This window comes from Ochotona curzoniae, unplaced genomic scaffold (genome assembly GCF_017591425.1).
Source record: "Ochotona curzoniae isolate NIBS_2020 unplaced genomic scaffold, NIBS_Ocur_1.0 contig_2599, whole genome shotgun sequence".
Classification (NCBI taxonomy): Eukaryota; Metazoa; Chordata; class Mammalia; order Lagomorpha; family Ochotonidae; genus Ochotona; species Ochotona curzoniae.
The window spans coordinates 8,909,970-8,935,665 of NW_024465520.1; the positions used below are offsets into that span (position 1 = coordinate 8,909,970).

Consider the following 25,696-nt stretch of genomic DNA (forward strand, 5'->3'; position numbering starts at 1 on the left):
TTCATGCGAACCTCAAATGATTTTTGTGCTAAAATACATGCCATTCAGTTCGTTCTTTTCCACAAAGTTTGAAATAGTCCACCTTCCTGTGTGTGTGTGTGTGTGTGTGTGTGTGTATGTGTGTGTGTTATCGTTATACGTAATATTCAAATGATCCTTTGTATGTTGGTTTCCTTTTTAAACACTCTGTAACCATATGCTTTCTAATGTGAAAATTCAGACTCACTAATTTCTCTGGAGAGTAGCAAATCCTTTACGTCTCAGTGTCTGAAATGTGGCTTTGAAAGTTCCAGTTGTGACCTTGGAATACCTTCCCATAGCTAACACTCAGCTGTTTGCTTCAAATGATTACCTTAAGGAATTCTTAAAATCTGTGCGTACTGGCCAAGACTGCGTTTTTAGTGATATCGCTGCCTAGTAACGAAAAATTGGTCATCAAGGAAATCACTAAGTTATTTGCAAGCTGCACAGCCTTTTCTATAACAAAAGGATCCAAGAATGCTCTCTCTGTTCAACGGCATGCAGTGTTGGAGCGTGGAAGCCTTCAGGTAAAGCACACTGAGCAGAGTGGGCTTCAGACCTGCTCACTGTTGATGAGTAAGCACAAGGAAATGTCTTCTGACGCCCAGCAACCTGCTAGATGAATGAGGAAATGGGCCAGTAGAAGTTACTCAGTGAATCATAGAAAGAATAGAGCATGCCCCTAGTTACAGCATAGGTGGTAATCCAACAGAGGAACATTTGTTAATCTTCCCCTTGGAAATGTGCTTTACCATTCTTTCATTAATATCCTCATCTAATTGAAAGCTGCAGTGACACTCTCTGTAGTGATTTAGAAAGGGCAGTGCAAGGAAGTGTGGAGTGAATCGTTTTGATAGGCAGATGAAAGTGCTGCCAGTTTCTGTTTGGTTTTCCTTCTATTGAGCATGCAAATCCTTCATGAAAGGAATGAATGAAAACCTGGAAATGAGTTTACCAGCTGTTCTATTGGGTACTCTTTATCCAGATGTGGTTTCTTAATAGAGTGGAGGATTTGTAGGTATAAGTTCTATTAGACTATGAATATATATGAATAGCCTTGCGTTCTTGGGTGTCACACTCTGATAGGGTCTGCTTTTTCAGATTTCATGGAGAAATCCCACTTGATATTATCAAAATCCACTCGAAGTAGCTAGAGTTGGTGTCTTATTATTGTTTTAGGAAGGGAGATAGACCAGACTTGTGAAACTGTTGGAAAACGTACTTGCTGTTGGAAATCGCCTCGTCGGTACTTCCCTCGGGAATGCCGTGCTGTAGCGCGTGGGCTGCGAGCATCTCCTTTACCAGAATTGTAAAATAGGGAAACTTGATCCTTTTTAAAATTGAAAATATAGATCTGTTTGCTTTAAATTTTAAGTCTGTGACCCAGAGGACTGTGGGAAACTTTGACAGCAGTGTCGGTTTTTCAGTATTCCAGTTTTGAAACATTCTAGAAGCTTGAGCTTCATGGGAAATTCATTCTAAGGTGTTCATTGTTGAATAGCATGTATGTGTATGTCATGGAGTATGCACCTTGATATTTGGCATTGTTTTCTTTTGTATTTTTATTACTGTCATTGTTGCTACTAGAGAGGCAGGGTCAGATAGTCAACATGGCTCTTACCTAATGGTTCATTCCCCAGATGCCCGCGACAGCCGGAGTTGGGGCAGGTGAAACTGACAGCCAGAACTCAGTGGAGTTCAGAGTGCCAGGGAGCCAGCTGCTGGGGCCGTCAGCTGGTACAGTCTGGGGTATGTCTGAGCAGGGAGCTGGAACAGGGAGAGGAACTTGGCCTCAAGCCCACACAGCCATGATGAAATGTGGGCATTCCAGTTTGTATTAACCCCCAGACCAACACCCTCCCTGGTCATTAGGGTTTTTGTTTTGTTTTTAAAGATTTATTTTCTTTTATTGGAAAGGCAGATATATATATACAAGGAGAAGAAGAGACAGAAAGCTCTCCCATCTGCGGGTTCACTCCCTGAGTGGCTGCAAGAGCTGGAGCTGAGCTGCTCCTAAGACAGGAGCAGGGTCCCAAGGCCTTGGACCGTCCTCTATAGCTTTCCCAGGCAACAGGCAGAGAGCTGGAAGAAAAGTGGAGGAGCTGGGTTATGAACTGGCACCCACATATAGGATCCCGGCATAGGCAAGGCAAGGACTTCGGCCACTAGACTACCATGTCCGGTCCAGGCATTAGGTTTCAAATTGACTTCCCCAAATATTTAAGTAAATAGGGTTCCTAATTTCCTGTAATTAAGTAGCTGTCTGTGCCCACACAGCACTACAAAAATTAACTACTTGTTAATTGCACAGATATGGTGAACACAAATGATAGTCTTTCACAAGGTTTTCTTCTTGAAAAGCATACAAATAAAATTGATTTTTAGTCAACTGAAGCATTGACATTAACTTTCTCAGAATCCCAATGCATTAATTATAGAATTGCTTACTGGAAAATTACTTATAAGATTTAGTATTATTTTGACCATTTTGAAATATGCCCCTGAGGGAGCCTGGCATGATGGCTTAGTTGGCCAAATCCTCCGTCTCCAAGCGCCAGCATCCCATGTGGATGCCTGTTCGTTTCCCATCCAGCTCCCTACTTGTGACTTGGGAAAGCAGTCGAGGATGGCCATGGCCTTGAGATCCTGCACCAGGTGGGAGACCAGAAGAGGTTCCTGGGTTTGGTTCAGACTGGCTCAGCTCCAGCTGTTGCTGCTGCTTGGAGAGTGAACCAGTGGATGGAAGATCTTTCTTTCTCTCCTCTCTGTAAATCTGCTTTTCCAATAAAAATAAATACATCTAAAAGAAAAAAAAAAAAAACATAGAAATAGGCCACTCATGTTTAAAATGGAGATCAGTTTGTATGGTTATAAGCTATCTTATTCAACATCAATAATCATTTAAAATAGGTGTTATAATAATATTTTCTTTTTAAGAGTTCATAGTTTGTGAATAGAAACTTGAACCCATCATTCTGACTCAAATTTATTCTTTTTCTACTATAGCTTTAGTATTTAATTAACAGGTTTATTTAGAAATAATTGACATTTTAAAGGGAATTTTTTCTGGTGAGTGTGTGTTTTTTTACAAGTAAAGTTTATAATTATTCCATAGTTTTTAAAGAATCGGTTGTATAAGTTTAAATATTTTTAGTGACTTTCCTCATTGGAATGTTGATTTTTACTGTAAAAGCAACTCCACTCAATTTGTTGAGTTTATAAAACTCCCTGATATCCAGAATAAATCCTTTGTTAATGCTTGTGGAGCACAACCCTGAACTTTTTTTTTTCTTTGAGTGGCATTGTGTATGTAGCTAAGTAGGTCTTATGTTAATTTAAGTTTTATGCCGTTTATAAAGATACAGAAGGCACTTCTGTTGGAGTCACGTTAATGTCATTTCTGCAGATTTATATTTAAGCAGTAATTAAAATTGCCTACAGTCATGAATGTATTCTTTGCAATGTCGTTTGCAATATGGGATTGTTGGAAACAATCTCTCTTCTAAAGCAGTTCGTTTTTATTCGGAGTATTTGATGAAATTTGATCCCGTCTCAAAAATAGTCAATCTGGGCTGTATTAAAAAAAAAAATGAAAAGGGGTTTCCCCTGTTAGTGGGCCCAAGGATCGCCAATCGTAGCTTTACTCCAGTTCTGTAATTGCAACTATTTAAAGAAGAGAAAGAATAATTGTGGTTAGGAATTTCAGATTTATTTTTGCCTCATCAAACTCCCTCGTAAATCTTGCAGTTTCTTATCCCGATTTAAATTGGGACAGTTAGTTTCTTGAAAGTTTTCTGAAAAATAATTTGCCTAGCTGATACTGTTTCTAAGAGATTTCTTTTGGAAGTGGGTATAGTCTAAACTTTCCTTGAGTTCACCAGAGAAACCAGGCCAAGTCCATACCCCTAGGCAAGCAGTAGGTTCCATTTTACGGAGGGATGAACGAATCCGGAAAGTTCTGGAATTTGTGTTTTCTTCAGAAATGTACCCAGCGAGAGAATGCTTCCCAAACTTGTCTTGCCCCTCCATCCTGCACCTCTCTCTAGAACAAGTTTTCACAAGCTTGTTTCCTTTTTTTTTTTTTTAAGGCAGCAATAGTGGGAATATTATTTTGTCTCCCATTTCTCATGCCATCGGAATTTTAAGTTGGAAAAGATGAAATAAAACTTAGCAAATCATTCAAATGCAAAAGCAATGGGCGGAGTAGTGTGGAATTCAGATAAGGCTGATCTCAGAACACTTCTGAACTAATTCCCAGTAACCAAGGATTCTTAAACATTTCTTTTTAAAAAAAAAAAAAAGATTTATTTTTATTGGAAAGTCAGTTATACAGAGAGGAGGAGAGACAGAGAGGAAGATCTTCCATCTGCTGATTCATTCCCCAAGCAGCCACAATGGCCAGAGCTGCACCAATCCAAACCCAGGAGCCAGGAGACTCTTTTAGGTCTCCCTCACGAGTTCAGGGTCTCAAGGCTCTGGGTTGTCCTCTGCTGCTTTCCCAGGCCACAGGCAGGGAGCTGGATGGGAAGTGGGGCCACTAGGATTACAACCGGCACCCATTTGGGATCCTGGCATGTGCAAGGCAAGGATTTTAACCACTAAGCTTCCACCCTGGGCCCCACCTTTTTAATATGATAGTGTGTGAACTGAGTGTATAGTTTGAGTTCCTGCATATTTGTAGACAGTTTTTACTTCTCTGCAGTCTAGCTGTGCCTCGCCCTGGCTGTGGTCATTGCTCTTAAAGTTCAGGTTGGTTACTGGGAATCTATTTTCTGAAAGCTCTGTACCGATCTAGATGTTCTGCCTTGAACAAAGCGATAAATGCAATTGGTCCATTGCTTGTGTGTTGGCGACGCAGAGTTTTAGCCAGCTTGAGATTTCAATTAGTGCAGGATGCAGTTTCTAATATTGTTTCAGTATGTAGCACAGTACAGATTAGAGTCCTTGCTAAGAATGGTTTTCCTCGGGAATAGCAAGGGAATGTCATGGAGGGAGGTGCTGGGAGAATAATTTTAATTGCGATGATCGCTTTTTTTTTTTAATACAAATCCTAGAAAACACTTTTTTCATCACAGGAGGGGTATATCTTCCTAATGGTGATGAAACCCAACATAAAATGTTCAGTGTCTGCATTTGCTCAAGTCTGAAAAAATTTGTAGAAATAAAAACAGTTTCCTTGAAGCATAAGGCGCTAGGCAGAAAGTATGAAGTTTGTTCTGTGTTGCAGGTGGCCCTCTTCTGGCCAAAAGCACAAACTATCCCAAATGAAGATGACTGAGCAAATGGCACAGTATCATTGTCACATTAAATCTGTGATGATCAAGGCAAAATTAACAGTTGTGAAACAGACATTGGCAAAATGAATCTTTGCTGCCTTCTTTGTAGGACTATCGAATGAGTCTCTACTGATTAGGAAAAAATCTCCTGGAAGCGGTGGAATAGGAAGCTGTCGAAGTGTTTCAGGCTTTTCATTTGGAAATCATGTCAGATTCACCCCAAGGTTGCAAGAATGTACCTAAGATCTCCCGCCTTCTGTACTGAAACAGATATTTCTCTTACATTTATAGTATCACTTATAAAAGCGGAACCCTTGCATTAATGCAGTACCATATTCAACGCACAGAACTGAATCCGATTTTCCCAGTTTTTCTGCCAGCGTCTTCTGACTCCAGTTTGGAACTCTGGCGCTTTGGAAGCCAGAGATTTTGTGAAGCATTCTCCCTTCCCTGTATCTGATGTTTTCCCCACGAGCAAATGGGGGCTATATTGAAGTGGTATTTTACCCTTTCAGAATGTTTTATTTTGGCTTTTGCTTGAAAGGCAGGAAGATAAACAGAAGTAGACTGAGACGGCATCTTCTGTCTGTTCATTCGCTCCTCCACAGCCAGAGCTGGGTCTGGTCCAAAGCCAGGCGTCTGACATGCCACCTGGGTACCTGCCCGTGAGATAGACCCTAGAGCCTGCAGCATCATTGCCTGCTTCCGGGGTGATGCCTGGCGTAAAGCTGACTCCGAAGGAAGGAGCCGGGGTGGAGCTCGACGCTGGTATGGGATGCTGGTGTCCTGGGAGGGGTTTCCCTGCTGTGTTGAGCACCCACTCCTTGTTGCACCCTTTTCGATCAGTAGATGGCACAGTGGTCTCCTTACTGGCGCTGGTAACGTGGATCTCTTGGGAAAGGTGATGTCTGCCACCTTTTCTTAACTGTGAGGTTTCTGTTTTGCCCTGGGTAATTAATAAGTAAGCATAGCAATGTAGTCTCACTTGTTCCCTTAGTTGATACAGCGGTTTCCTTTTCTTTTTCCTAAGTATTTGTACACAGCGTGCAGGGCTGTTTTACTCGCTCGCCTGTGGGTTTTATCGCCAGTCCCTGGTGTTCTGGTTGAGCTTGTTGACTGAACCGTGCGCCCCTTGGCCTTCACAGGTGTGCCGGGAGTACCAGCGTGGCAACTGCAACAGAGGCGAGAATGATTGTCGGTTCGCCCATCCTGCTGACAGCACAATGATTGACACGAATGACAACACGGTCACCGTGTGCATGGATTACATCAAAGGCAGATGCTCTCGGGAAAAGTGCAAATACTTTCACCCCCCCGCACATCTGCAAGCCAAGATCAAGGCCGCGCAGTACCAGGTCAACCAGGCTGCCGCGGCTCAGGCCGCAGCCACCGCAGCTGCCATGGTGAGTACAGGTCACCTGCTCTCTCGTTGTGAGGAAGCCGGAAAGCCAAGTGAGCAAACTGTCTGACTACAGGCTGTCCATTTATTAACCTCTTTTTGTTTTTGTTTTTGTTTTTTTCTCCAATTTTTGCTGAAGATATGTTTGTTCAGGTATCCCAGACAATACGCATTAGCATTCCCAGCAGGGAGGCTGCCCCTCAGACGGGTCAGAGTGCCCCTCCTCGTGGCCTAACGCTTTAGACTCTGTTTCGTTCTAAATGTAGGGTTTCTGCAATTTCTGCTTCACAAAGAACCACCTAGCTCCTTCTCAATTTACCGATTTTGCCATTTCTGGTCTTCCTATTTCTGTGTTCCGTTTAATCAAGCATCGTTCCCCCCTGGTGTGTTCTTTCTCACATCAAGGCTCGCCTTTACAAGTCTCTCGCTTTCCAAACTAGCAAGCTGGAGCTCTGTAAGGGAAACGCTTCGCCACAATTATTTCTAGAATCAGCTACGGGATTTCCAATGGTCTGCCAGCTGCATGTATTGGAATGATACAGTGGCAAAACCATGACTGTAAATTTAGGAAAGCTGGACTGTGCCGTGATGCAGAAAGGAGAGCGCGAGCTTGGGAAGCCAGGAGTTGGACCATTCAGCATAGGAGCTAGGCCGCAGTCCTAAGGTCAACTTTACTGTCATCTAGTAGCTGATTTGAACGAGTCCATCCTTTGTCCTTTGCTTAGCTGTTTTATTGTTGTCCTTTTTTTTTTTTGACATAAATATATGAAGTGATCCCTAAAACATTAAAAAAAAATCACTGCGTGGTTTTGCCCGGCACAGTGCCGCAGTAATGAGAGAGTTCTCTGTGTTGGTTTATGGGTACTTGAGCAAAAATACAGAAGGCAGACTCTCTCCTCCCCTCTTCCTTCCACTCTTTATTTATTTTTTTTTTTCTGTTAGAGTATCTTGTTTGTAATTAACTACAAAGAGGAGTCCTCCACCTAACAAGGACTCGATAATGCCTTTATTGTGCATGCTTAGTCTTGTTATTCGTTGTATATGGCATTCCGATGATTTGTTTTTTTATTTGTTTTTTCTCACCTACCCAAAAAAATGCACTGCTGCCCCCATGATGCACCTCTGCTTGCTGTTTATGTTAATGCGCTTGAACCCCACTGGCCCATTGCCATCATGTGCTCGCTGCCTGCTAATTAAGACTCAGTCGGCTGTCAGATCACTGAAGCGACCCCTCGAGGCAACCTTTGACCTGGTACTATGACCTTTCACCTTTTAGCTTGGCATGTAGCTTTATTGTAGATACTAGGTGTTTTTTTTTTTTAAATCAGTTTACAAATATATATATTCCTTTTTCTGTTGTAACGTTGAAAGTACAATGAAAAACAAAAAAACTGAGTGTGGTTTCCTGACGAATTGGCGGAAAGAGTATAACATGAACAATGTCATGTGACGAGAGATTCTGAAAGGCCAGCAGCCCACATTCAGTTTGACTACATTGTAAAGATGTTCTAAAGAGATACCTGGAGGACCTTAAAGTGTATTTTGACTGTTATTTTTTATGTACCTGTTGGTTAGCATGGCTTTAGTGGTAGAATCGTGACTTTTTAATATTTATACTCTAGTATGTAAAAGAAGCAGAATTGCATGCCCTGGGACATTTGCATGTGGAGGTAGACGGGGGAGGGAGGAGCGGAGTGGGACGAGTCCGTACTTGATCCACTGTAGTCAGTCTGTACTATTAACAATTAACATTGCTTATAGCCGTCAGTCCTCATGGAGCTCGCAATGCAGCTTTCTTCTCTCCCCAAATCAATGGCTTCTCACAGAAAGCCTGAAGCATTATGGGGCATAAAGCACTTTAACACACTGTAACATGTGCTACTAGTGAGGTTTGGTAATTAAAAATAATGCTTCCCTTTAAGGCTTGTATCTTGCTTTCCCCGCCCCCCCACCTTTGATTTTTTTTTTGTTGATTGGATTCCCCCTCCCCCCCGGGTAGTTGAATGCCCCACTGCTCGCTTGCTCGCGCTTTCTAACAATTTTAGCCTTCTACTGATTTTTCTTTTTTCTTTTCTCTTTTTACTGGTATTTGTTTTTTTTTTTTTATACTCGTTCACTAAACAGGGCATCCCTCAAGCTGTACTTCCCCCATTACCAAAGAGACCTGCTCTCGAGAAAACCAACGGTGCCACCGCAGTCTTTAACACTGGTATTTTCCAATACCAACAGGCTCTAGCCAACATGCAGTTACAGCAGCATACAACCTTCCTCCCACCAGGTAAGGAGCTGGGCTTGGTCATAAGTCCATCTGATGGTTTGTATAGAGTCCCCCTGCTAGAGCAGACACACCATGACTCAGCTCTCTTCCTAGCCCTAGCTCAGGAGTCAGGTAAGGTGCTCAACAGCTGGGGTGGATGTGAGCGCTCTCACGTGGTTCTCCTTAAAACTAAGGATGCTAGGTCAACGGAACGTGCAGTGTCCGTCACTTGTGTCTCCTGTATTCCTTGCATTTGTGTCATTTGGAATTGAAATGCGATTTCCTTCTTTTGGCCCCTTTTCCCCAACACTGTTCTGTGTCTGTCAGGCTATTTGATGAAACGCTGCTGCTGTAAGACCCCTTGCCCGCCTCATGGGACTGTTCATTTGGATCATATGAAATGACTTTCAGCTTTGATTCTGCAAATTTTTCAACAATTTGGTTTTCAAGGTAGAGAATAAATAACTGCCTTTATGTTTTAGAGCTCTTAAAAAGTGCTCCTTCTGGCCCAGACAGTACACGATACCAAATTATTGTCATTCAGAAGCTAAAAATGAAGTGGACCTGATATCCAGCGATACTGACGTGCATTAAGTTTTACAGTTTGTGGTTTCGCTTCATTTTCAACTTGGTGGCATACACAAACCTGAATTTAAAAGTTAGAAGCATACAAGCAACTGAATAAATGTCTACAAGATTTATTATTTTCTACTTTGAATTCATTTCATGAAAGCACACATCTAATTCCTACTTTGAATTCATTTCATAAAAGCACACATTTAGTTCCTCATCATGTAGCTCTAATATTACTTTCCTCTTTCCATCTTAACATTTAATGGTATATTGAGCTCAGAGACACTTGTAAGAAAATCATTTTTTAGAAGGTTTATATATTTTTACTAAAAAGTCAGGTTTTAGAGAGGAAGAAAGAGAGAAAGATCTTTAATCCACCGATTCACTCCCCAAGTGGCTGCGATGGCCTGAGCTGAGCTGATCCAAAGCAGGAAGCCAGAAACTTCTTCCAGGTCTCCCTCGCAGGTACAAGGTCCCAAGGCTTTGGGCTGTCTTCTACTACTTTCCTGGACCACAAGCAGGGAGCTAGAAGAGAAATGGAGCAGGCAGAAGTAGAACTGGCACCCACATGGGATCCTGGCACATGCAAGGTGAGGACATTAGCTACTAGGCTACCTTGCTGGGCCCACAGTAAAATAATTTTTATAAGATTTTTCTTTTTATTTTTATTGGAAAGTCAGATACACAGAAAGGAAGAGAGACAGAAAGATCTTCTGGCCGTTGATTTACTCCCCAAGTGGCCGCAATGGAACCCGTATCCATATGGGAAGCCAGGCATGCAAGGAGAGAACTTTAGCCACTAGACTACTGCGCTGGGCCCATAAAATAATTTAAGTTAATATTTTTAATAATTTTTGCTGCTCAGCACATCTGTTTATAGAGTACAGCTTCCAAAACAGCCCTGTTGTATGCAGAATAAATAGTAAACTTTCTGAAAAAAATACACTTATTTATTTGGAAGATTTGGAGAGAGGGAGAGAAATACCTCCCAACTGTTGATTGGCCAATGGCCAGCTTGGGCCAGCTTGGGCCAGCTTGGGCCAGCTTGGGCCACCTTGGGCCGGGCTGATCTGGGAGCATGAGCTGTGTGACCATCCTTTTTGCTGGTAGCATCTCTGCAGAAGGACTTTTGGTCAGCGAGTGGACAGAGCAGAAGATGCTAGATGAGAGTCAAGTTCGTTAAGACAGTAGACACATCTTATAAATCTAACATCCCATTGGTTCCTGTGTTCCAAAAAGCATTATTCATTTCAACAAAATGTGCTGAAATATGTTACAATATGCTGGAGATTGTATCTATTTCCGCTTCTATGCATTTTGCATCAAAGATATTTTGTTCTGAATATTTGAAGTCGTTGCAGTCATCATGCAGAGTACCACTTAGCTACAACTTTGGTTCAAACCCGGAAGCCAGAGGTTGACTTTGATTATCCATGTAATAAAAAGTAGAGATCGCGTGATAGTTTGAAACACATTTTCTTCATCACGTAGGAAGGGGTCTCTAAATGTAGTGATTGGCTCAATGGACATGCAAAACATTGTCTGTCAGAAGGGGAGAAGTTGGTTGCAGTGGATGAAAGTCAGAGCCCTTAAGGACCCATCAGGAGACATTAACCAGTAAAGCAGGAAATAAATGAGGCCTGAGAGGCGGGGGAGGCACTGGCGAGTGCAGGGCTGGTCGCAAGGAAATGGCACTGTTCAGATGCAAGCTTTGGGTTTTTGTTTTTGTTTATTTATTTGGCTGTTGTTATGTTATTTTGTTTGTTTTGCTACCAAGACATACCTGCCTGGCAAGGTGTCAGGAGCAAGGTGTCACCTGCAGAGCCCGCGTGACCACAGTCCCTCCCGAGAAGGAAGATGGCTCTCTCTGGGCCTCCTAGGCCTGGTAGTGCAGAGCTCCTTGACCCGACAGAGCAGCCCTAAGGTGGCATGTCCGTGGGTAGAAAGATGTTTCTCCGGATATTCTCAGCATTAGTAAATTTGTAGTTGAAATCTCCCGATTTTTTTTTGGGGGGGGGATTTTTCTCGTTAATTCAATATTTCAGAATCAACTTGTGAGAAATAAACAGATCTGCCCTAGGGAAGCCTGACATCATCTCATGTGTGATACAGAGAAGATGCAGCTCCTTTTCCACATCCTAGGTTATTCTGAAAACAGGTAATACAAAAACCATTTGGTCAGAGCATCCCACCTGACTTGTGTCATTTGGGAGGCGGGAAGAAATGACGTCATTTATTTATTATAGCTCAGAGTTTTAAAGCGCTGAAGTCTCTTGCCTCATAACGGGAGAGATGCTTAGTCCTGTTCCGATCACGTTACAGCAGTGCTGCTGGATGTACAGACTGAGCTGCTGGCAGGGTTTGGTTGCAACCCAGCCCCGCTGGTTATAAAAGCAACTGGACCACATGTGTCAGCTGCTTGTCCAACCATCTTCATGCATCTATTTCTCCAGTCTGTTTTATCCATAACTTCCTTTTTTTTTTTTTCCTTTTTGGTCCTTTTTTTTTGCTCCTCTCCCTTCCTTTCCATCTTCTGTTCTCCCCTGTTTTCTGACCATTTGTTGCTTTGTTCGACATGCATTGATTGCATGACAAATACTATACTGATATTTGAACTAGCAATTGCAAACTCACAGCCCAAGGGCAAAATCTAGTGTGCTTCTTTTAAGAGCCCGAATATGAATCTTTCCAGTGGGACACATCCTGCCCAGTTCCAGCCACGTCTAACCTGTGAGGCCAAGTTGCTTCACACATTTTGTCCAAAAGAGCAGCGACGTTTGATGGTCATGTGCTGTGGCATGCTGGACGGTTCACATGCATCTCTTCCTACGACAACTCCAAAAGTTAGTATTAGTATTCCGGGTTTTTTTTTAAACCAGTGAACACACTGGGAGGCTTGCAAGGGCTCAGGGATTTCCACGCCCCCCACCTGCCCTGCAGCCTCAAGTTATAAGGTATCTAAGGCATGGATGTCAGGGGGTGGAGCTCAGCCGTTACTAATGAACCATCTTCGGGCCTAATATTCCATAACCTCAGTTATCAACTGAAAGAGAAATAGGAGTGTTAGATTAAGATCTAAGTGAAGATTAAATCCGATTAATCTCAGTTAATCGGGTAGAAATAAGAGATAATACAGGGACTTCAGGATCTGGCTCTCCCTCGCCGCCTTCCCTCCCAGCCTCACTCTGGAAATACGTTTTCGGAGTGGTTGTGTTGCAAAAAGAGCCCCTAGCCTCCGTTCTTCAGTCCCCATTGCGACGATTTCTGTCCATGCTTGGCAGGCAAGGACTCTGGAGGACAGATCCTCCGTGGGTTCTGTGACAGCCCTGTGGAGTAAAAGCCTCTCTCCCATGCTGCTTCTGGTCACGTGACATCCGTGCTCCTAGAGCACCTGCTTGCGCAAGGCTCTTGCGAAGCAACAGGCTCGGTGCCTAAGTGACTCGCTGTGGTCCTGCAGGCTGCCCACTGCTTCCCACCGAGGAGTTTTCTTAGGCTTTCTGACTCCATTGTTGTCTGTCATCCCCATTATACTTTTCTCTCTTCCTAACAAGTGTTGACTTCTGATTTCTAGAAAGGTAAAACTAAGTTTGTTTTAAATAACTTACCTTCTTGACTTGGCTTGTGCTGTAATGATCAGAAATTCGGGGGGAAAAGAAAAGCTTGAAAACATTCTTAGGTGATGGTAGTGAGCTGGAGGTGGGGGAGTGGGATTTGATTGATTGTTGGCTTTTTTCCTAAGATTTATTTACTTTTTATTGGAAAGTCAGATATACAGAGAAGAGAAATAGGAAGATTTTCCGGCCGCTAACTCACTCCCCAAGTGGCTGTAGTGGCTGGCGCTGAGCCGATCTGAAGGCAGGAGCTTCTTCTGGGTCTCCCACATGGGTGCAGTGTCCCAGGGCTTTGGGTGGTCCTCAGCTACTCTCCCAGACCACAAGCAGGGAGCTGGATGGGAAGGGGCCACCAGGACACGAACTGGTGTTCATATGGGATCCCAGCGCATGCAAAACGAGGACTTTAACCACTAGGCTATTGCTCCAGGCCTTGGAATAGGATTTTTTTAATAGAGGGAAAACAAATATTTCCTGCTTCTCCATCTTTAATTATAATTAATAAATGTAAAAAATAACAATGAGTTACTTTAGATAAAAATAAATAAGGCATGAGTTTTAAGGAATAGCTCAACTCATTGTGAAATCTTAGTTCTAAAATGATGATTAATTTTAGTACATCTTAAATCAGTCATATTTCTTGTCTTAATAAACTTAAATAAACCTGTTACCGCATCAGGATTCCAGCTCCCAGCCAGCTCTCCATTATAATTCTTACTCTTTATTCTACATCCAGCCCTTCCCCTCAAAGTAGTTTCAATTGTGCATACATTTCATTTGTAAATTGACATACCAGTTAACTTTTTTGCACAAGCATACACATTAAAAATTTAATTCTACAACTTGTGTAATTCAATAGCACACTCATCAGAAACACATCATTTTGCTTCGCAAACATATTGGTAGTGGTAATTGGAAATTGACAAATGCATTCACTTAAATTCTGCCTTTTGCTGAAAGCTGAAGAAAACTTTAACTATTATCATTATTAATAAATCCATCCGTTTGAAATAAAGATGGTCATTGTGGTCATTTCAAAAATGATTTTGTAATGTTTGGTAAGTGGGTCCTACAGCATTATGTCTTCATATTTGTGAATTATTGCACCCTGGCTAGTATTTCCATTGCTGCCTTCCGTTTCTGTGTTGCATATCCCTCTCAAAACTGTGTGCGTTGGTTATAGGGGTAAGAAGGACAACAGTGAAAGCTCAAATTCAAATCATGAAAGTGTCAGGGCTTTCGAGAGATGGTGCAAGGTTAATGCATGTTCAACATGTGCAATGAGACACAGTAGGCAAACTACAGCATAAGAAGTAGTGCCGTTAAATATGATCACTGCAGTACTTACACTGGATTTCCATAGTCCTTCAGTAACATGTACTCTCTGTCATTCATCTATTCTTTCCCAATCTTCTGGCCTTCCAGTTAGAGGGGAGTGGTTTCGCAACATCTAAACCCACCGTTAATGTTGCTTGTTCCTCTGTTTGCTTTCCCCAATGTTTGACCCATCCGTAGCAGTAGTTGCAGAGTCAGAGATCCTGCAGTTTATTAACTACTGTCCGCCAGTGCGCTAGCACTCCACCTGAACAGATGCTTCCCTGTGTTCATCGCTGGGTCTCACTGCTGATCCAAGGGCCGACAGTGTGATCGTGGTAACAGACCAATTGCAGCTGTTGCAGGGATGCCAGTAAAGTGGTGTGTGTTCCAGTTCAGTGTCTCAATGGCAGCTTTGTTCTGCAGGGCCCTCCATGACAAAACTCAGCTAGTTGGCAGATTCCCTCCTAGCAAATGTCCAGCCCACATGCTACTAGTATTTAAATAGGATCTGCCAAAAATCTAAAATAGAAATGTAAAATAAGTTGGTATTTTCAAATCTAGAATAATCTCATAGAAAGAGCGTTGGCCCTTCGTATTGGAAAGTGTCCCGTGCTTGATGAGATTATCTTTTTAGTGTTGTGGCCCGCAATCTTCTTTTAGACTTATGGTCAAAGGATTGCGAACAGCGGTGGTGACACTTCATTTTATGAAATCTGCTTCTTTATTATTGCCTGCCCTTTGGGTTTTTATTGAAGTCTGTCTAGCAGATTTTTTTTGTGTGTGAAATCTTATGTAACACTTCGCTGTTCTAAGAAACCTTGCAAGTGGAAACCAGCGATGAAAACCACACTGTTTTCCTGTATATCTATCACCACATATACCAGTTTTAGATGGAAGAAATGACATCTCCTCTGAATGTTCTTGCTGTGTCATTCCAAACTATGCAAACATGGACATTTCACTTTTTTTATGCTTAATTTTTTGCTTGGTGTCCCTCTAAAGAAAAATTCCTGTGTGGGTGATTAAAACCCTTCTCTGTGTGGTTACTGCTGCAGTGAGCAGGAGAAGAAAGCTAAGGGAACGGAAAATGAATGGTTGGATTCATTACATTAAATCACTTTTGTTCATTGAATTTACCACCATAATAATGATTCATACCTCCAATTATATAACATGTCTCCAACTTAAAGAAAACACTTGTACATTAGTATGTTGGGGTCAAAAATAGCATAGCAGCCAGATGGCAAGAAACCAGATTAAAACAAAATTCCAGTATTATTCTTTAAAGAATTAAGCAGGTGTAAATTTGTTTCCCAAAATCCTCGTATTAGAGACAGCAGTGAAGAGAAACAAAGTGTACCAGCACACAGTTCAACTGGCTTTGACCTTCACCTGAGACTAGTTCTCATGGATCACTGTGCTATTGTATGATTTGATTGTGCTGATAGTTACATGCCACTGTTCCCATTAATAACAATTTTTCTTCTTTGTTCAAATGAATTTCCTAATTACACGTGTGATGGGATGTTTTAATTCTTTTCCCTTTTCAAATCCACCTTCCTGTTGCAATGCATGATGGGCAGGCTCAATATTGTGCATGACACCCGCTACAAGTGTTGGTAGGTGCCGGCTTTGTTTCTTGATTATCTTAAACCTATGGTGCACCTCAGAGCCCCTCAAAATCCACTGCTAAGTTTAACTTGTATCTATTGGGCAAGTCCATTTCCCTTTTACTAACACCTGTCAATTAAATGTCATTTTCTATTTAATTGACATGGACTCACATAAATGTTTTCTTTACACACAATGGTTTCCTTTGTCACCCTTGGTGGATTTTGATTGGACTATGAGTTCTGGTTTGTAAAAAAAAAAAAGTAATAAAAAAATAATAAAAGTAATATACTGTGTATTTTTATAATAGTGAATAAGAAAAAATATTTTCTTCAGATAACTGTGTTTGTGAAGTAAATACCTGTATTTCGACTTAGATTTTGAATGTCTAACTATGAACACTACATAAAATTCTTGTTTTGACTTAGCGAATTAAGCCTGTTCAATTTTCTTGATTTGATGGTAACAAGCTTTTTTTCCCCCCCTTTTTTTTTCCTCTTTCATCCCCTTCCCATCCTCTTCTTGGAATGTTGTCCTGCTTTGCACTGTGATTGCATGTCACTCGCTGGTGGTGATGTCCTGCCACATGGCTTCTCGCTGTGATCAATGCCATGCCCAATTATCTCCTCCGTGTTGCCATGGTTTCCATATTGCTACACTCTTCTGTATGTTTGCTTATATGATTTTCCCTCCGAAAGTTCCCATGGTGCACGGTGCTACGCCAGCCACTGTGTCCGCCGCAACAACTTCTGCCACAAGTGTTCCCTTCGCTGCAACAGCCACAGCCAACCAGGTTTGCTCATTTACAGCTTTGTTTCTTAAACAACCAATTCTAACAGGGCTCGTCCCCACAGCCCTTACGCACGTGCATTTTCCACTGAGATCAGTGGGAGCCGTGGGTCCGTGAGGGCTGTCAGGGTGCCTTAAGAAGCATGGGGTTTAAAAGATACCTCTTGTTGGCCTACACATTCTCTTTGATGAGCAGCAGAATGCTTTTGTGCCATTGTAAATGCTCCCAAGTTGTCGCAGCTCCATTTCTGAAGCTACTAAAATGATATTTACACAAGCAATTCTTAATTTGGTCTCAACCAATGATAAAGATGTTTCGACCGATCCAAACGAGAGGCAATTCTAAAAATTTTACTAAAGCAATTTGTGTCTGTAATTTTTCAGTTCTTGCCTACATTCTTGATGAAAAAGCAAATATTTGAATATGCATGCCACAAATGACCGGTCTTGTAAATAGTTTGATTTAAGTGGATTATGACTTGATTATTTGATAAGCACATTACAGATTTTCAAGCAGTACGGTACAGCATCCTGAAGCAGATTTTTCATAGGGGAAGAAAACACAAACCTCTGTGCTCGTACTTCTGTAATTTTCCTGCGTCAATATTGTTGGAGATTGAGGAAGAAAAAATAAAAGTATGGCAAATTGGCATTCATTCTCTATTCTGTTCCAGTTTACAGCATAACAGTTACAACTGATGCTTCTTAAGGAACAGTTCTGTTTCAGAAAGTTACATTTTGCAATTCTAGTAGTGGCTACTTAAGTTAGATAAGTATTTTAAATATTAAACTATGAAATTGAAATGGATTCAGCCTGCACTTTTTAACCCTTCTTAAAAATGCATTCCAGAGAATGCTGGCTGCATGGAAGTTACATGTATGAGCAGTGCCTTTGGTCTTGAATATATAGAAATGTTGATCATGAAAGCAGAGATCGCCAGGGTTGATAATAGATGAGAAAGTTTAGTGCTAAAGCAAACCTATAGGCTCAGGCTCAGTAGAGTTAAGTCAGTCGTAACAAGACTGCTACTCAATGAGAATCAACTGTTTCCCCTTTGAAAAAGAAAACCATTTAAGAGCCATCCGTATTTGTAATGATTTCTATGAAGGGCAACTACCCTTGTTTCTGTAATGTAGTTGTGTACCACTGATGAAGAACTTTGAGCTTTTAGTATAGCCATTAAAAGTTTTTAAAAGCAGAGTTTTTCTATTAAAAGTTTTTTAATGGCTACATTAAGTGGAAGGTTCTTCATCAATGGTAGCAAAATCCCAAATGTTTGAAACAAGTTTTAAACGTTTCTTGGCAGAGAGTCATTAGATTTTCAGAAGCTCGTCCAAGCAGGCCTGGATTTACAGTAACTCATCAGACTCATTTACAAGAATGCTAGATTGTGCATATGTGGCATGTTTGTAAGTACTGTTTGGCAGAAATAATGGAATCAGTGCAATCCATTTGTGGTACAGATCAATGAAACTGAACACTCGTGTACCATATATGACAATAGAATTGCTGGTGTAAGCATAACTATAGCAAAGCAAATTTCAACATGCCCTTGGCCACCTGGGTTGTAGGGGACACTTTACTTTTTGCATCGTGCTGTGACCATTTCATGCGTAATCTTGGGTCTTCATACTCTTTTACAACCACGAGGAAGAAAAGGAATGGATATAAATCTATATTTATATATACACACATAGATTCTATCGACATATACATAAGGATGTATATGCCAACAGTACATTAGCAATGCTGGGAATAGCTGATGCCACACAATGCAGCCTGCGTGCATGCAGAAGTTTCTAGCTGGCCCTTCATCTGCATCGATTGGTGTTGAAGGTCCTTGGTATGTTCCGACAGCCCCATCCTTGATGCTTCTACTCTGTTGGGTGCAACATCCTGTCCTGCGGCAGCAGGAAAAATGGTATGAGAAGCTTCATTACGCTTGGAGCACATTTTCGTGCCATTTGCCAGTGCTGTAAAATTGTGTAAAAATGTCAGCTAAGAAATGGAAGTAAAGCGGGGACAGAGTAATACACATTCCAGACTGCGGATTGTACTGTGTTGAACTAGTCCAGGATGCCTAAATTGAAACAGTAACAAAATGTCTATGTATGTGATGCATTGTTCTCCCATCAATCTTGCAGAAATGGGAAAAGTGTCATTTTGCAGAAGAAATTTAAGTTTCTGCTAGTTACCTGCTTTGGTTGAGGTCACACAGCCAGGAAATGGAGGACCAGTGTTAGAACCCGTGCTCTCGGTCTTTTGATGGCCTCATCTGATGTGCTGCCCCTCTCAGCAGCCTTGCATGTTGAGTTGGAGGGAAATCAAGCTACACAGTTTCAAATCCTCAACTCTCTTTAAGCTTTGGAAATAAACTGTATCTATTCTGGTTTCTTATACTAGTTCACTCTCAAGTTCTCTAATTCTCTTGCCCATCTAACTACGAAATTAAATGTACAATCAGGATGAAGAAATGTTTTGTAAAGCAGAAGTATATTCTTATCCATTTGTTTTCCAGTACTAAAATAATTGTGATCTAGTAGTTTTAATTTGGAAAATTACTACACACCCTATTATACAGGCAGTGTTAGAAAGCTAGCTGGCCGGAAATAAGCAAGACATTACCAATCTGATTTCTGAATTTTTATTAAATAACTGAAACCACGGGTGTGTGTGTGTGTGCGTGTGTAGGCCAACAAAAAGGACTTCTTTCAATTACTACTATGCATGAGTTTTTTGGTAGTTTTACTTCTCTTACTTCCTAAAAGCCAGTAATATTTATGGTATCGTATTTAACACAAAGATTTAAAAGCAACGAGTTGCTGTTATTAGCTTGTGATATTGAACAGATAAGGACCATCACCTCACAGCTGAATGTCACTTTTCTTTAAAAATTTTTCTATGAAAATGTGTTCATCTCTTGGTTGTTGGCTTGCTTGCATGGATCATTCATGAAATAATTTTTTATTTGCTAGATACCCATAATATCTGCCGAACATCTGACTAGCCACAAGTATGTTACCCAGATGTAGAATTTCCATCACTAAACAGTAAGTTCATTATGTAATACATAGTTGTATATTCATGATGTTCCTTGAAAAAGCCAGTTGTGTAGTACACTTAAACTTTTGCAGTGTCTTGGAGAAAATGTTTGTATCGAGCAAATATTTTTATTCTAAATGGATTTTGTCATGAATTTTGTAGTTACTATGTTAATGTTTAAATATATAAACACTGTGTAGAAAATATTTTTAAACTTCCCCAGTAGAAATGAGCACACGAAGTGAAAACAACATGGCTTAATACTAAGTAGTAGGTGGAGTTTACGTGCTGGTGGGTTTTTAGTTGTTTGTTTGTTTTTCCTGAAAAAAAAAAAAAGCAGGCAACAGGTATTTTGGCCATGTCTGCCACGTGGATTCTGTTGCAGCTCCTGAGCTCCGTGGCTGAAGCCTGCAAGCCATCAGAGATAACGTGATACGATGTGTGTGGCCATGTTCCAGTGAAAATATAAAAAGAGGCCGTTTGGATTTGGTTCACAGATTGTTTGGCTAATGCTTGCAAAGATCATCACTTAATTTGTTTGTTTATTGCTCAGTCCTAAATGAGAGTATGTACCACCTGGAACACAGGGTCATTTGAATGGAAAGAACCTGACTTAAATAGTTGTGCACACTCGTATAATGTGACTATCTGTACATTCTTATGGCAGAATGAATATTAGATCCTTCAACGCAGTCGCCTTAGAAGGTCACACAAGTTTGAAAATGTTGTCATTGCTCAAACATGGCCTTGAAAGTTTTAATTTTGTGTTGAAAAACGTTGTCTTCAGTGCTTCAAAGACAATGAATTAGAGATGTAAGTTCAGGATCGCACGGTCAGATGAGAGAGGTTTGCACAAGTTTCCCCTGTAGCAAAGAGAGGACCTCTTCCCCAGTAGAGTCAGAAAATAATCGAATTCTGACCACACAGGTCCTGCCGTATAGACAAGGAGGGTGTCAGGTGCAGAAGAGACTCTGATAACGTTGACCGAGAACCAGTTTGTGGCAGTAGGCAATGTCAAGACGCAGAGTGAGACAGATCCTGGGCAGGCATAGCTAGCACTGCTTTTGTTTTTGAAGTCATATTCTAAAACATTTTAATATGTACAGTTTCCCTGATAAGAATAATTTCCATGTAAAAATAAAACAACTCACAAATACATTGTAACTTCTATTAACACTTAATCACAAATCACTCCTTAATTCCTAAGGAATCGTTTTTGCTTTTCTTGGGTTTAGAAAAAAATACCTTTGAATGGCTAAAATAGCCACTTAAAATATGTCTAAGAAACATTATGTTGATCAATAACCAAATTAAGTGTGTTTTAATAGGATTGTTGCATGGATTTAAATTATTTAGGTGAAATTGTTACTGTTGAAACATACTAGACTAAGCAAGTTCAAATCCAGGCCCACAGTGACAGTGTGGAGAGAGGACACGGTTCCATTTGATCAGTATTTCCTTGCCCAGGGGCCGTGCTCATCTCTGATTTGTTCCAATTTCGTATATGCAGCTGAAGCGAGCACACCGTTGCTCGGTGTTTCAGTTTAGTGTGACAGTTTTGAACAATCCGTACTTTCTTTGAATTGAATCTTTGCACGCGCGAGGTGCTTTTTGTTTTTCCCTGAAGACGTGATAACCTGTGAATGCGTTGTTCAGTCCAGTAAGGAAATGTGCGTAGTGAGCCCCAGTGTATCCTGGGCAGTCTTTGAGATGTGTCCTGCTGTAACAAGGTCATCTCTTCTTCCCTTGTAGATCATACTAACGAGCCAAGGACAGCGTGCTTGGTGAGAGGAAAGGAAGAGGTCGTTAGCCATACTGTATATACTGTCAAGCAACACACTCAAAGCTCCCTCAGCCACAAGACTTCCACGTATTGCATGTTAACCAGAAGAAAAGACATCCTGGAAATCCACCGCACACTGTTGCCTATACACTTTGTACATTGAATTGAGATTTGTGCTGAGGTGATGATATTCCTGTCTAAAAGAACATTGTCTTTCTTTTCTAGCACACAGGTGTGCACGAAAACGTGCATACCTCATTAGTTTCCTATATACTCATGCCATCTTGAAAAGACAGACTATGGTGTAACCATGATTCTATTATGTATTGGTACGTCCGTAGACCAAGATATAATTTTTTTAAAAAAAAGAATAAGTTTATTTCTTTCAAGGTTTACAAATAACAAAGGTGCACCTTGTATTTAAAATTGCCATTATAGATGAGAGCGTGCATGCAGTCATTTTTGTTTAAGAGTAATATTTTTAATGTAATAGATTGTAAGCTGTGGAGAGGGAGGGATCTGACAGAGATGATTGTGCCAAGCAAAACCACAACTGTGTATATTTTAAAGCACATCATGGCTTTAAGTACCATGTTGTTAAGGGTTCTCATGAAGTGCCATAGACTGTACATCAAATTAGAGTATTATTTCTTCAGTGTTACTGTTTTCAGAGCCACGTTTTGTTGCTTATTTGCTAGTACTAATCAATCAAAGGGCACCATAGCTTTTTTTTTTTTCTTTTTTAAAAACCAAAGCTGTCTCAGAAATGGCCGATTTAACTTTACAGTAACAATAGACAGCACAACACGAACTCTCTCAACACAGATAAACTCACATCTACTGGAAATATATATGATAGAGATATATAAAATTATTTTAATGCATTATAGTGTAATATTTATGCATACTATACTGTATAACATGTTATTCAAAAGGGATACGCCATTTCTGAGACACGATTAACAAAAAAAATATTTGAGGAAATTATTTTGCTTCTATTTATAGCTTCTGTCAAGAGTCAAAAGACTATAAATGCTTTGCAAAAATGGTTTCACGTTTGCTGAAATATTTCACACAGTCACATTCAGAATAGTGACTCTAAACCAAGAAAGGAGCACTGTCGTCAGATGCATGATAAACCAAAAGATGAAAATGGGAAATGTTTAATCAACCTAGTAATTGGGTGGGTTAAGTACATGGGTGAATTTTATATGTGACTTTTTTGTTTTGTTTTGTTCAGATTAACTGCTTATAGCCTTAGAAAGCCTTTTACAAAATTTAAAAAAAAATAGATGTGCATTCAGTTTTTAAGAATGGATTCATCCAAAGGAATTCCTTTTTTTTTTTTTTTGTGGTTTGGATGTTTGCAGCTAGTAAAGGATATTTTTGCTCTGTTCAGCAGTTCTAAAAATTGCTGACGTAGGGGCCAGGTCACTGGTAGATACAGTATGGAATGGGAGAAGTGAGAGTTCGGTTCTAGAACTTTCCATACTTCCAAGTTTACTGCAAGTTTTTATGCTTGAGAGAGATGCTTTCTAATATAAGACTGATGTGTTGATTTTACTGATTGTACTGTACATCTATTAAAGCCTTAGATTATTACATTACGGGTTGGAACCCATACCAATGTAATTTCAATCGTGTTAAAAGAGAGTAATGGTGACTTCACACGTTATTGTAGTTAGTTGCATTATAGAATATTACTTATTTTTCTTGTTAAAATGTAGTTTTTCATTTCCTACGTTTATTAGATTTTCATTTTCTATTAACAATTGAATACCATTTCAGTTTATAGACTATTGTTTTATTAGATTTTACCAATGAATTTTTCAAAATACAAAAAAAATTAGTTTTCCTTCATAGCATACTGTTTTGAATTACATGTAGTGTCATATGAATATTCGTATTATTGTTAACTGAATGATTTCTATTTTACTGATTTAATATTACAGTGTAAGAATGTCAGTCATTGTTAGTTCCTGTCTAGTTTTCATTAAAAGAACAAAGATCTTTTATATGGATATCTTATAAATATAGAATCATTGCTAAGTAAGAAGTTAAGTTGTTGCTATCGCAACAATCCTGGCAGACAATTGAGTAATATTTTGATGATTTATTTTGTTTGTAATTAGTTATTATAAGAAGATCTAGATCCTAGATATTAGAATAAAATTTATTTTCTACTGTATCCATTTCAAATGTTAAAGTATTGTTTAATATTTTTGAAATCCCTGAATATCAGGCCTTGTTATAAATAAGCTGCATAATCAATAAATAGAAACAAGGGACTTTTTGTTGATAATCCAAATACTCAAAGTTTACGTAATGAGAATTATAGCGTGTGTGCAAACTCTTGAGGGTTGATTATGCTGCAGTTTAGCATGTTGGAACGTCTAGCGCGAAGGTTGACTTTTTGCACTTCTGTATATAGTCAAAAGAGAGAAACCTGTATAATAGTAAGATCTTATTTTGAATAAAAACGTCTATAATTACAAGGAGTTTTGTTAAGGCGAACACAATGACAGACTGAGCAAAATGGCTTGCAAAAGTGGCACAGAGTTAGCACTCCATACCCCTTCCAACACGTTGCTTTGCTTTTTCGTGGACAGCTTGTAGTTTGCCAGGATTTTTCAGCTGGGAAGATAATGCCATCCTTCCGAGATCTCTCATGACTGACAAAAACTCCATTGGGCCAAATCTGCCTGAAGATCATTACCAAAAAAAAAAAAAAAAAAAATAGCAGTTACTTCGACCATTAAGGTGAAATCATGGATCAATATTCCTTACATTTTTCAAAACTACTGCATGTTTCAAACTTCAACAAAAAAAAAAAAAAGAAAAGAGAAAGAACTATACTAAGGACATCTATTATCTGAATCAGTTTCTGCCAATTTCAGTGGTTTATTGCTCACAAAAAAAAAAGAAAGAAAAATCTTCAAAACAAGTTATCGACTTTCACAAAATTTAAACCATAAGCAGGCAAACCAAACAGCACACCGTAGCTCTAGTTGTTATGTGATTGTTTTTTAATTGCTATAGGATCCTGTTCTTTCAGCAGGTGAAAAGATAAAACACAGTTCAAATTTCACAGTTGCAATTTTCAACTCAGAAGCACTCAACAAAGCAAGCGACGTTGATGGGCACTTGTTTAATGAATTCGGGTACCCAGCCCTCGCTGCGGCTGGCTAATCATGTTGCGCTTATCCGCAGCGCTACTATTTTCAACTGCTGACAGGACAAACGGGCTTGGTTTTACGATTATGTAATCACGACTTACTTTCTGCTTGTAGTTGCTTACAATTCTGTATTTTTGTCTTGGGCTGCAATTTGTTTTCCGCTTATTTTATTATTACTGCAGTAGTTGACTTTGCTGTATGGAAAAAATAAAGTGAAATTGCCCTAATAAAACTTCTCTTTCTTAAGTATATTTCTGTATCTGAGCCTCAGTCGTGACTCCTTCTGCGCGTCTCATGTACTCCTGCACGCGGCCCTGTGTGGACACGCGGGTGTGTGTGCTTGTCATCCAGTACTGCCTACGGCGCTGCCTGTCCTTGTCACCAACCATCCCCTTTGGACCTGAGATCCTGCGTCAGGACATGTTGTCATCTGGTGCCCAATATTTTCTGAACAGGCTAACTCTCCCTCTAGTGCTGCAAGTTCTCATTGAAATTATTTCAGGTACTTGGGGGGAGGGGGCGGGTAGGGAATAGTTACAAATACAGAAAAAGTGCGTGGCTTAGTAATTTTAGATGAGCAGGTTCTAGGAGAGGAAAGAGATGCACCTGACTCCTCCAGCGGACGAGCACTAGAAATCCAGCAGGCCAGGGAACAAACTTGGTCAAGAGACACGCGAAAGCACTTGATTCAATATTTTACATGTACCCTTTGAGTCAGGCATAAGATGTGTAAGTGCGTGTGTGTGTGAAAGAGGAAATTACTAAATGTGAATGGAAAATGTCCTTGAAGTGAGGCCTGGCACTCTTGGCTGTCTTTCCACTCTGCAGTTCCTACAGATA

The 25,696-nt window shown here is 40.3% G+C and overlaps 1 protein-coding gene across 21 annotated transcripts in view; it reads left to right on the plus strand.

The window, feature by feature from the left end:
• MBNL1 (muscleblind like splicing regulator 1) overlaps positions 1-24,430 on the plus strand; it is a 188,907-nt gene extending 164,477 nt beyond the window's left edge. For 7 of the 21 annotated variants that reach the window (XM_040974816.1, XM_040974825.1, XM_040974814.1 and 4 more), the window contains 7 exons: positions 6,443-6,700; positions 7,895-7,948; positions 8,821-8,974; positions 16,038-16,073; positions 16,764-16,858; positions 19,831-19,905; positions 21,650-24,430. In XM_040974816.1, coding sequence (XP_040830750.1) covers positions 6,443-6,700; positions 7,895-7,948; positions 8,821-8,974; positions 16,038-16,073; positions 16,764-16,858; positions 19,831-19,887 — 654 coding nt within the window. In that variant the 3' untranslated portion in view covers positions 19,888-19,905; positions 21,650-24,430. The remainder of the gene's footprint in view (positions 1-6,442; positions 6,701-7,894; positions 7,949-8,820; positions 8,975-16,037; positions 16,074-16,763; positions 16,859-19,830; positions 19,906-21,649) is intronic. The other 14 variants (XM_040974820.1, XM_040974822.1, XM_040974821.1 and 11 more) reach the window with 9 other exon arrangements.
• Positions 24,431-25,696: the final 1,266 nt, after the last annotated feature.